The 13,121-nt window shown below is 39.1% G+C and overlaps 1 protein-coding gene across 10 annotated transcripts in view; it reads left to right on the top strand.

Annotated features, from left to right (window-relative positions):
* The window catches only part of ENOX1 (ecto-NOX disulfide-thiol exchanger 1), a 628,466-nt gene that overhangs the window by 484,114 nt on the left and 131,231 nt on the right, over positions 1-13,121 (top strand). For all 10 annotated transcript variants that reach the window (XR_004539889.1, XM_033948806.1, XM_033948804.1 and 7 more), the window contains one exon: positions 9,865-9,982. Coding sequence is in view for 9 of the 10 variants with exons in the window: in XM_033948806.1 (XP_033804697.1) it covers positions 9,865-9,982 (118 nt within the window). In the remaining variant the exon portion in view is untranslated. The remainder of the gene's footprint in view (positions 1-9,864; positions 9,983-13,121) is intronic.

The following is a 13,121-nucleotide window of genomic DNA, read 5'->3' on the forward strand; positions in this document are numbered from 1 at the left end:
CCTCTTTGCGGATGATACGAAAATCTGCAATAGAGTAAATACGCCGGAGGGTGTGAATAACATGAAGAAAGACCTGTTGAAGCTTGAAGAATGGTCTAAAATTTTGCAGCTAAAATTTATTTATTTATTTATTCCATTTTCTATACCGTTCTCTCAAGGGAGCTCAGAACGGTTTACATTAATTTATTCAGGTACTCAAGCATTTTTCCCTGTCTGTCCTGGCGGGCTCACAATCTACCTAATGTACCTGGGGCAATGGGGGGATTAAGTGACTTGCCCAGGGTCACAAGGAGCAGCATGGGTTTGAACCCACAACCCCAGGGTGCTGAAGCTGTAGCTTTAACCACTGCGCCACACACTAAGAAATGCAAGGTAATGCATTTGGGCTGCAAAAACCCAAGGGAACGGTACAGATTAGAGAATGAAGAGCTTATGCGCATGACAGAAGAGCGGGACACAGGTGTGATTGTATGTGATGATCTTAAGGTGGCCAAACAGGTTGAAAAGGTGATAGCAAAAGCTAGAAGGATGCTAGGTTGCATAGGGAGAGGTATGGCTAGTTGGAAAAAGAAGGTATTGATGCCCCTGTATAAGACTTTGATGAGACCTCATTTAGAATATTGTGTACAATTCTGGAGGCATAAGAACATAAGCAATGCCTCCACTGGGTCAGACCTGAGGTCCATCATGCCCAGCAGTCTGCTCACGCGGCGGCCCAACAGGTCCAGGACCTGTGCAGTAATCCTGTATCTATACCCCTGTATCCCTTTTTCCAGCAGGAAATTGTCCAATCCTTTTTTGAACCCCAGTACCGTACTCTGCCCTATTACGCCCTCTGGAAGCGCATTCCAGGTGTCCACCACATGTTGGGTAAAGAAGAACTGTCCCCTTTCAACTTTTCCGAATGCCCTCTTGTTCTCTTATTTTTCAAAAGTTTGAAGAATCTGTCCCTCTCTACTCTCTCTATGCCCTTCATGATCTTGTAAGTCTCTATCATATCTCCTCTAAGTCTCCTCTTCTCCAGGGAAAAGAGTCCCAATTTCTCCAATCTCTCAGCATATGAAAGGTTTTCTATACCTTTTATCAGACATGTTGCTCTCCTCTGAACCCTCTCGAGTAACGCCATATCCTTCTTAAGGTACGGCGACCAATATTGGACGCAGTACTTCAGATGCGGACGCACCATTGCCCGATACAACGGCAGGATAACTTCTTTCGTTCTTGATTATACCTAGCATTCTATTCACTCTTTCTGTGGCCGCTGCGCACTGTGCCTTTGGCTTCATTGTCATATCCACCATTACCCCCAAGTCCCTTTCTTGGATACTCTCCTTCAATAACATCCCTCCCATCGTATAGCTATACCTCAGGTTTCTGCTTCCCACATGTAGTACTTTACATTTTCCAACGTTGAACTTCATCTGCCACACCTTCAAAAAGATATAAAAAGGATGGAGTCAGTCCAGAGGAAGGCTACTAAAATGGTATGTGGTCTTCATCATAAAGCTTATGGGGACAGACTTAAAGATCTCAATCTGTGTACTTTGGAGGAAAGGAGGGAGAGGGGAGATACGATAGAGATGTTTAAATTCAATAATACAAAAAAATGTATATTACTCGCCAGAGATAGGCTATACTCCCCCGATAAACATTTCATATAAAAAAGATGGAGAAAAAGCCTCAAACTTCAAAAAGTCAGCAGTCAACTCTCAATAATGATTTAATGTTTGAATCTGCTTGATTTCATATCATTGGCAAAAAACTCCACCACCACAGAAATGTATTTATCAAAAGGGTACAACACCCATCACTGTGCACAGGAAAAACAAAAAGTTTTATTTAGCTAGGAACCATGGTCATCTTGTAGTCGCTGTGCTGTTTCCATCAAAGTCTGGCCAGCCATTTTCAGTGATGGCGATTCCTGACCATGGTTCCCAGCTAAATAAAACTTTTTGTTTTTCCTGTGCACAGTGATGAGTGTTGTACACTTTTGATAAATACATTTCTGTGGTGATGGAGTTTTTTGCCAATGATATGAAATCAAGCAGATTCAAACATTAAATCATTATTGAGAGTTGACTGCTGACGTTTATGAAAAGTTTGAGGCTTTTTCTCCGCCTTTTTTGTATGAAATGTTTATCGGGGGAGTATAGCCCATCTCTGGCGAGTAATATATTATTTTTTGTATTATTGAGTTTAGAGTATTACTCTTGATTTTTTTCTTGAGAGATGTTTAAATACCTACATAATGTAAATGCACATGAGTAGAGTCTCTTTAATTAGAAAGGAGACTCTGCAATGAGAGGGCATAGGATGAAGTTAAGAGGTGATAGGCTCCGGAGTAATCTAAGAAAATACTTTTTTACAGAAAGGGTGGTAGATGCATGGAACAGTCTCCCAGAAGAGGTGGTGGAGACAGAGACTGTGTCTGAATTCAAAAGGGCCTGGGATAGGGATCTCTTGGAGAGATAAAGAGATAATGTTTACTGCGGATGGGCAGACTAGATGGGCCATTTGGCCTTTATCTGCCATCATGTTTCTAATTATAAGTATTATATACCTCATTCAAATCATGAGTACATGTCTTACCTATCTCAGGGAAGGGGGACATCTTATACAGAAACTTAGCAAGTAAAATGAATTTGTCGAGCAGACTAGATGGACCACACAGGTCTTCTATCTGCCGTCATTTGCTATGTTACTGTATTTAAGCTGAAGAGCGCTAGCATCTTTAACCTTTCCTCGTGAGGAAGTCGTCCCATCCACTTTTATCATTTTCATCACCCTTCTCTGTATCTTTTCTAATTTCACTATGGGGCTCATTTAAAAAAAAAAAAAAAATTTACAAAAGGTGGCATAAAGGGGCAATTGGATATATTTCTTGCCAAACCCTTCAGATTTGCTATTTATGAAACCTATTTTCTACACAGATTTCTATATTGTTCATCCACAGTTCATCTAAATCTCAGAGGCATGTTAGAGACGTGGTGTGGGCGAGACTAGGGCAAGCTTTTTACCTGGACATTTTTCTACCGTAACGTTTTAGAATATGTCCAGGGCACAATTTGGACGAGAGTTTCTCACTATTGCTGTAAATATTCATTTTCTGTAGCAGTAGCAGAAATGGGCATGCTTCTGATCGCCTTCAGTGGGGATGATTCCCCCCCCCTGCTTCTTATTAGCACAAAATGAAGTCTTTTAAAGATAACTGTGAATTTGGGCTTATCTCTGGGCAAGTAATAAACTATCATGGATACATGACCTCCTAAATATATAAATGTCTTCTCAAAATAATAGTATCACTTTCAGTCACCCCGGACACATAGAGGGACATTTTAAAAAGAGCGTTCAACTCAGAATGTCACAAATAGACATCCTTCTCACATGTATGTTAGAACAGAATATATCCTGTTGTAGAGTACATGTGAGATAGATGTCCATGTACTGGAAACATCCACAATGAACATCCATTTTACAAACTGAATTGTCCAAATTATGAATGGGGCAACATGTGGGATATTCAACTGAACATTCTCTATTAGGGATGCAAACTACCTTACTTTACCATCTAGACCACCATAAATCAGGGATCCTTATCTCCCTAAACCTCTCTGCTGCTTTTGACACGGTAGATCATGCACTTCTCTTAGAAAGACTTGAATCCAATGGAATTACTCAGAATGTCACAAATAGACATCCTTCTCACATGTATGTTAGAACAGAATATATCCTGTTGTAGAGTACATGTGAGATAGATGTCCATGTACTGGAAACATCCACAATGAACATCCATTTTACAAACTGAATTGTCCAAATTATGAATGGGGCAACATGTGGGATATTCAACTGAACATTCTCTATTAGGGATGCAAACTACCTTACTTTACCATCTAGACCACCATAAATCAGGGATCCTTATCTCCCTAAACCTCTCTGCTGCTTTTGACACGGTAGATCATGCACTTCTCTTAGAAAGACTTGAATCCAATGGAATTACTCAGAATGTCACAAATAGACATCCTTCTCACATGTATGTTAGAACAGAATATATCCTGTTGTAGAGTACATGTGAGATAGATGTCCATGTACTGGAAACATCCACAATGAACATCCATTTTACAAACTGAATTGTCCAAATTATGAATGGGGCAACATGTGGGATATTCAACTGAACATTCTCTATTAGGGATGCAAACTACCTTACTTTACCATCTAGACCACCATAAATCAGGGATCCTTATCTCCCTAAACCTCTCTGCTGCTTTTGACACAGTAGATCATGCACTTCTCTTAGAAAGACTTGAATCCAATGGAATTACAGACCAGGTCCTCATGGCTACAATCCTATTTCTTAAATCGTCAATCTAAAGTCATTTTTAATAATACCTCATCAGATCTCTTTGCTTGTTTAAGTGAAGTACCACAAGGTTCTATTCTTTCTCCTTTACTGTTTAATATTTTCCTCTCTCCTCTATTTGCCTTATGTCAATCAATTGGTTTTTCAGCATTTGTTTAAGCAGATGATATCCAATTATTACACCCGCTAAACCCGGAAAATACCAATGAAATTACTGAAATTAACAATAAACTCAATCAGATTAGATTTTGGCTGAAAGAAAATATGCTAGCCTTAAATGCTTCAAAAACAAAAGTAATGTTCTTCCCCCGGAAAGAGGGAATAGCGCTAAACTTTCCAATTCTTCTCAATACCTCCCCCGGACCATGTTGACTCTATTAAAATCTTAGGAGTTGTATTTAATAAAAAACTAATCTTCCATAACCATATAACTTATGTAATTAAATCATGTTTTTTCAAGCTGCGACTGATTCGCTCAATCTCTAAATTCTTAGAACCAAAATCCATTAACATTCTGGTACATTCATTAATCATTGTGAAATTAGATTACTGTAATAGCTTATTTACAGGAGTACCCCAGAAAAAATTAAAATGTTTACAAATAATTCAAAATGCTGCAATAAAATTAATAACAAAATTTAGAAAATACAACCATGTTACCCCCCTACTTCGAAATGCCCAATGGCTGCCAATTAATCAAAGAATTTCTTACAAAATCTCTCTCATAACATTTAAAACAATTCATTCTAAACTGCCCCAATTTATTGATAAATATCTTATCCCATATGATCCACCCCGCAGTCTTAGATCATCTAATCGTAAATTGATGAAAGCCCCTCCCTTCATATAATAAGAATTAAGCAGCAACAAGCCGTTTCCTTTTGTTTGTTTTTTTCCCTTATTTGTCTTTCGTTCCTATCCAAATTGTATTTCTAACCCTATTCCCTTTTGTCACCCTTCTGCCTGTCTCCTTTATCCCCTTTTAATATGCCAAGTATTAGTTGATGTTTCTATGTAATTGTTTTCTTTTTGTAAATGTTAATGGTATTGTTAATTTTGAAGATTAGCACTATATCTTTATGTAATCGCTCTTGTGCAAGCCAAACTCTGTATATTGAAAATGTGAAATGGATGTCACTTCCACACCCCTTTCTATAGACTCACACTTGTCAAAAGTTTCTTCAATATTCACCAACCCTCAAAAGTGCCACCACGATACTCAAAACATTTCACTGTATTTGGCTTCATGCACTATATCTTAACTGGGTCCAACTTTTCTAACTGTCTTAGTTAAATTATTTTTAAAGTTATTTTTAAACATTTTGTAAACAACCATTTCTAAGAAAGATACTTAGCTTTTAACTTTTTGCCTTCAGGTGGTCAGTTTGTTTCACCCAACGGGTTTTTTCAAGGCTCATATCCCTATATGTTAAACAGACAATAGAAGCCTTGTAACAGATATAAAAATGCCAACAAAGTATTTTAAATATCAAAGTTCCTTACCTCTACAAGTTTTCGCCGTCTTATACAACCACCAAGTCCTTTAAACAAAGATGGCCGCGGCTTTGTCACTCCTCTTATTTATATCCCCCAGCCTCATCTGATGATGACGTCATACTTGGAGAGACCATCACTACCCTATCCAGGGGGGTGGGGGGGGTTGTTTTACTATATATCCCAAAGGGTAATATTCTTTATATGTTCTTTTCCCCTTGTTTCTAAAGGATAATTACACCATAGACTCCCAGGCTAAATATCATATAAGAGTAAGCCACTCTAATTCTAAATTTAAACCAAACGGTTCTACAGAATTTAATTGTTAAATTCATTTTTGTTACAGAAAATTTAATCTTTCTTCTTTGTTCCCATCCTCCCACATTCCTGTGATGTTAGCTATAATCATTTTTTCTATGGCAGGGACCGTTTCAAGAGCATTAGGAGTTTATTGCATGGATTAACACTAGAGAGGCTAACCTACAGTTTACAGCCACATTTAGTCAAAAGTGTATTGAATTTCTGGACATTCAAATTGTGAAGGAGTTAAGCCATTTATCGACTACATTATATAGAAAACCTGTAACGCGGAATAATTTGCTTAATTTTTCTAGTTTTCACCCTTAGAAACTTAAATATAGCCTCCCGATTAGTCAGTTTTTGAGAGCACGTAGAATATGCTCAGATTTAAATGAATTTAAAAGGGTGTCTGAGGACATGAAAACTCGATTTAGGGAGAGGGGTTACCCAGAGAGGTCCATACACAAAGCATACTTGCGGGCTAAATATGCTCAACGTGAATTATTACTTTTGGACAAGGAGAGTTCAGAACAAGGAGAATTAGGAGAATGTAAGAAATTAATATGTATTCTATCTTTTTCTGATGCAGTTAAGGTAGTCACCACAGCTATAAGACACTACTGGCCTCTTTGGAGATCGTTGAGGGGCATTAATGAATTCCCTATGTTTGCATACACAAGGGGTAGAACTATTGGGCAAGTACTCGATTCCCAAGTTATCTTGGGGGATAGACAAGGTACACATGTGAGATGTCAACATTGCCAATGGTGCGATTGAGGGTCACTGTTGGCAAGACCCTCAGACTAAAAGAATAATTTATGCTCGGGAGAATACAAATTGCAAAACTGATTGGGTAGTATATGTAATAATATGCCCGTATCCCCGAGTATACGTTGGGCGTACTAAGCGCCCGATCCAGACCAGGCTTACTGAACATAAGTCTAGGATTTCTATGGGGAACATTATGGCCCCCCTAATCCAACATTGGATTCAGTTTGGACATACGATAGATCAAATCCAATGGAGGATTATAGCTAACATCACAGGAATGTGGGAGGGTGGGAACAAAGAAGAAAGATTAAATTTTCTGTAACAAAAATAGATTTACCAATTAAATTCTGTAGAACCGTTTGGTTTAAATTTAGAATTAGAGTGGCTTACTCTTATATGATATTTAGCCTGGGAGTCTATGGTGTAGTTATCCTTTAGAACCAAGGGGAAAAGAACATATAAAGAACATATAAAGAAAACAACCCCCCCCCACCCCCCGGATAGGGTAGTGATGGTCTCTCCAAGTATGAGGTCATCATCAGCTGAGGCTGGGGGATATAAATAAGAGGAGTGAAAAAGCCGCAGCCATCTTTGTTTAAAGGACTTGGTTGTTGTATAAGACGGTGAAAGCTTGTAGAGGTAAGGAACTTTGATATTTAAAATACTTTGTTGGCATTTTTATATCTGTTACAAGGCTTCTATTGTCTGTTTAAAATATAGGGATATGAGCCTTGAAAAAACCCATTGGGTGAAACATGTCGGCATAGATGTCCCTACAAACTAACCACCTGAAGGCAAAAAGTTAAAAGCTAAGTACCTTTCTTAGAAATGGTTGTTTACAAAATGTTTAAAAATAACTTTAAAAACAATTCAACTAAGACAGTTAGAAAAGTTGGACCCAGTGAAGATATAGTGCGTGAAGCCAGATACAGTGAAATGTTTTGAGTATCATGGTGGCACTTCTGAGGGTTGGTGAATATTGAAGAAACTTTTGACAAGTGTGAGTCTATAGAAAGGGGTGTGGAAGTGACATCTGTTTCACATTTTCAATATAATGGTATTGTTAATGGCATTTTTATTATGTTCATGCTCTCTTTTTTTATATTGTAAACTAGCTTAGAAATTAGATAAGCGATTAAATCAAATTTTAATAAAACCTTGAATATGACCAACATCTGTGTGGCAGCATGGGAATATTCATCTTATAAAATGGCCACATGGACAGTAAGGGGGCGGGGGCAGACCACCACGAGCATTGTCTTTGCTGGGGCACCAGCACCTCTCCTCCCTTCTGCCTCCTCCCATTTACATCTTTAAATGTTTATCAGCGTTTGCAGCATCTTCTCCCTGCTGCTTGTGCCAGCCTCATCTCCCTTCTGACATCACTTCCTGGTCGCAGAATCAGGACGTGACATCAGAGGGAAGCCAAGACTAGGGCAAGCAGCAGATAAAAGATGCTGCATGCACTAGCGAACATTTCAAGAGAAACACCAGGAGGTGGGGCAATCAAACGGCAGGGAAGAGTGCAGGGGCACACAGCGCGGTGATGTGAGGCACCACTGCCCAGGGCGCCAACTCTCTTAGGTATGCCACTGTACATGGATGTTGATTTAGAGGAATAGCGTAATGATTAATACAACCAGCAGAGAGCCACAGGTTGTTGGTTCAAGTCTCTAAGCAGCTGTTTGATATTTTTACTTTTTTTACATTGTGAGCACTCCAGGGGACAGAAGCTGTGACTTCCTTTATCTCCATGTAGTGGAGAACTGCTCAATCAGAGCACCTTTCTGTAACCTGAATGTGCTAAGTACCAGGTCTAAATATGAAACTCAGTATGCAAAGGATGAAAAGATCACTACTACCTCCAAAGTCACAAAACAAAAAATAGTGAAAACACCACCCAAATACCGTACCAAAATCATCAACAATATAATTTTTGTTTTTTATTGAATTTTTCTTATTACTTTGTAAAGAAATGCACCTAGAGGGAGAAAAAGACTTCAGCTGGGCCTAGTGCAGGGATCTCAAAGTCCCTCCTTGAGGGCCGCAATCCAGTCGGGTTTTCAGGATTTCCCTAATGAATTTGCATTGAAAGCAGTGCATGCACTTAGATCTCATGCATATTTATTGGGGAAATTCTGAAAACCTGACTGGATTGCGGCCCTCAAGGAGGGACTTTAAAATCCCTGGCCTAGTGCATTAAGCTTGTAACTGTGCACTTCAAACTGACCCCAAGATCAAAAAATTCCAAAACATGCTTTAATTTTCATCATTTTGGGTCATATTAATATTTTAAAAACATCTTCCTCACTTGAACATTCAAACTAAAAAAGTCAAAAGACAGCACTTATCTTAGAAGTAGTCCCAGGTCTAAATATAGACATCCATCTTTTTTGAAAATGGACGCTCCCACCCAGCGCAAACCTGGACCATTGCCCCTTGCTGTGTGGACTTGCCGTGTGCAGTGTTAGATGTCCATATTCTGGCTTTATAAAATTGGTATTTGGACGTCTATGCAATATGGATGTCTAAATACTGATTTTCAGATGTCAAAAAAATATAAATGGAGTTTCTATAATAAGCACCATATGTCCCTTGTAAAGTAGCATATAATTTTATAGTGTTGGTAGTTCAACCTGTTAGAAGAAACCTGTTAGAAGTGTGATTCTTGCTCAAGAAACAAGGCAACCTCTTATAGAAGTCTAACAAGACCAAAAGTATAATCCCTTTGTTGTTTTATCAATCTGTATGTACCATAAATGTACATAAAAGCTTTCCAGGTTCAGATTATTCAACTAAGCTATAAATTTTATTTAAATTAATGAAATATGCCGTGCTGTGTAGAATTATTAATTTATGCAACTAATTGTTCCTTAAAAATGTAGAAACCTTTGTTATACTTTAGTTGCCAAATGATCCTCATAGTTTTCATTGTCTTTTAGGAGTTGAGAAGTGCCCACAGTGAACAACTCATGGGGATTCGTCGTGAAGAAGAAATGGAAATGTCCGATGATGACAACGAGGATAATCCTAGCAAAAAAATTAGAATAGATGGATCGGGTAAGCACTGAAAGTTCTCCAAGACACATGTAATATTATAAATCTCTTTTAAAGCTAAGGGTAGGAAAAAGAGGGAAGGGCTATCCTGCACCTGCAGTTGGGATGCATAACTGCAAAATAGGCACCATTTACATGTGCTTTTGCAATAATCTTTGGTCTATAAAGGTACATGTAAGTGGCTTAGGATGCACTTAGGAAGGGGGACATACACATGTAAGGATCATGGGTGGGACATGGGAATGTTGACTGTCAACACATGCAACTTATAAAATACCAGAAGATTAGAATGATATATTGACAGGCACATATATGCATGCCCACATTCATTTACAATAGACCAGGCATAAGTGGGCATGCTGATATGGGTTGTGCTATTATTTTATAATGGCGTCAGGGCCCCCAGATGCTGTTATAGAATAGGGAGTTCCCATGATGCATTGGGGTGCCCAAAACGAGTCACCGTTTTCTAGAATTGCTTTCTTAATCAGAGTAACAGGACGTTTCATGCATACAAGTTACCTAGAAATTCATGCAGCATAATGAGCTGGTCTTTATGTCAAGAGATGTTCTGCCTGAGCTTCAAGGCAATTGCCAGTGAGGAAGGAGGAAAAGTTAGATATCCCTGAGATAAGATAAAATATTTTAGTTATTTATTTGAGGTATTTATATACCACCTATCAAAGTTACAATCAGGTATTCAAACATTTTCCCTATCTGTCCCAGTGGGCTCACAATCTACTTGGAGCAATGGAAGTTTGAGTTACTTGTCCAGGGTCAGAAGGAGCAGTGCCAGATTTGAACCCGCAATCTCAGGGTGCTGAGGCAGTATCTCTAACCACTAGGCCACTCCTTCCTCCTATAGAAACATATAGAAATTCTAAATCTCAGAAGAACATATCAATAACTAAGGGAAACTTGACAAAAAGTTTTAACTACTTGAAGAGTTGATGTAATCTGTATTCTTGCTTTGAAGAAAGAAGAAAATCTGCTTAGTATGAGACAGAATGAAAACTTGTTAAATCCCTGATTTTATTCATTGTATTAAACTGCATTGTCAATTATATTGAGTGCAGCTGTGCCCTGAGATATATTGGATGTGCAGAAAGAAATTTGAAAACATATAACAGCCATAACAGAGAGCAATGGTTCTAATGCACTTGTCAATTTTATACCATCTCTAATTATGGGCTCATAGGATTCTAGTATTTGGTTTAGCACAAAAAAACCCCTAGGAAACTAATTTATTCTCTGAACAAAAGCAGTTTAGCAAGTTAAACAGATATGTCACACAGCCATGCTTGGTGCTGAACAAGCCAACTCCTCTGGAATTTTCTGGAAAAGGTCCACAGGCATTTCACTGCCCAGCAGGGCCAGTTTTAGACATGCTGGGGTCCCAGGCAGAAATTAAGGAGGGCTCCCCACTTCTAACTGCCCTTCTCCCTATCTATTTCTGCTGCAACTAATGTATACTTAATTGAAAGTTGAAGTTTACCACACAGGTGGATTTTCCCTTAGTGGGTCACTCTCAAACAAGCTGAACCAAATGGAATCTCTTCTTCAGATTCTCTTTTGGAATCAACTAGAGCCAGAGTTTAGTCGAGTAAGTTGTTTGTGAAGGTTAAAAGACTATGAGGGTCTCTTACTAAACATTAGTGCATATTGGGGTCCTTTTACAAAAATACAGGAAAAAGTGGCCTTAGCGATCCTTACACGGGTCATTCCTGTGTATTAAGACCATTTCTTCCTACAAAGCAGCTCCTGATTGGTGAGGCCCGACTTTAGTACAGGAAGAGGCTGTCGGAGCATACCGCGAGTGATTTCCTTCACTCGCCAGCGCTCCGGCTGCCCTCTTCTGATTTCCCTGCCTAACCAGCCAATCGGGGCGTACTTTTTTAAAAAAATAAACAAACCTCCAAATGCAGGCTGCCTACATGTAAATGTGCACATCTGTGTGTACACATTTGTGTGTCTGTGCATGTGAACAGTTTTGGAAGTGGAGCAGTTGCAGAGGGGTAATTTTTGGAGTTGAGAGTATTTTATGGGGTGTTGTATCAGTTGCGAGTAGAGTAGGTTTTGGGTGTAGAGTAGTTTGCAAATGATGGGTCAGTTGTAGTGGGTTTGGTTTTGGGGTGGGAACAGTTTGTAGAGGGGTAGCTTTTGGGGAATGGGGCAGTTTACATGATGATGGGGTAGCTGGGGATTAGTGTTTTAGAGCGGAGCAGTTTGCATGAGTGGTTTTAAGGGAAGGGGCAGTTTGGGATGGTGGGGCAATTACAGCGAATAGTTTTTGAGGATAGGGCAGTTTGCAGGATGTTTATTTGTATGGGGTAGTATGCAGGGTGGTGGAACAGTTGCATGGAGGAAGTAGTTTTAAGGAATACGACAGTTTGGGGTGGTATGTTGGTTTTGTAGACTGGGCAGTATATGGGGTGTGGGGCAGTTGGGGATAATTTTGGAGAGTAGGGGCACTTTGGGAGTTTAGAAGAGTAGCGAATTCTACTTTTTAAACTGCCTTGCCTCCTTCTCTAATTGATATATTTCACCCTAAGTTTCTGTGAAACTCCCTTTCCAATTGAAATGTAAAGGGCCATTTTTTGTGGTGGTGGTGGTGGATCTTATTTGTCTTAAACCTGTTCCTGGGGACTCCCAGACAGTCAGGTTTTCAGGATATCCCTAATGAATATACATGAGGCAGATTTGCATGCATGTCACTTCTATTATATGCAAATCTGCCTCATGCATATTCATTATGGATTTTTTTGAAAATCCGAATGGCTGGGGGGTCCCCCAGGACAGGTTTAAGAACCACTAGTTTGGAACCCTCAATCCAATCTGGCCCAGTTTCAAAATCTTTGCATCTTTTAACTTGTTTTTCATCAAGCCAAGTGTCATTAAATTTTTAAGCGAATCATTTTGCCCCCCAGAAAAATGGAAGGGCAGACCTCAATCCCTTTCATTTCTTCCAACATTTGTTGGGTTGAAAAGAATGCAAAGAGAAGAATATTTTATTTATTAGTATTTATTAACACCATTATGGTGCACCACAGATTTTTCATGAACCTGTGCCCCCCCCAAATCAAATTGATTTCTAAACTGAGGACTAGATGTCCCTGAAGAGCTTTTCCTTCTTTGTATGGGT

This window comes from Geotrypetes seraphini, chromosome 6 (genome assembly GCF_902459505.1).
Source record: "Geotrypetes seraphini chromosome 6, aGeoSer1.1, whole genome shotgun sequence".
In the NCBI taxonomy this organism is placed as follows: Eukaryota; Metazoa; Chordata; class Amphibia; order Gymnophiona; family Dermophiidae; genus Geotrypetes; species Geotrypetes seraphini.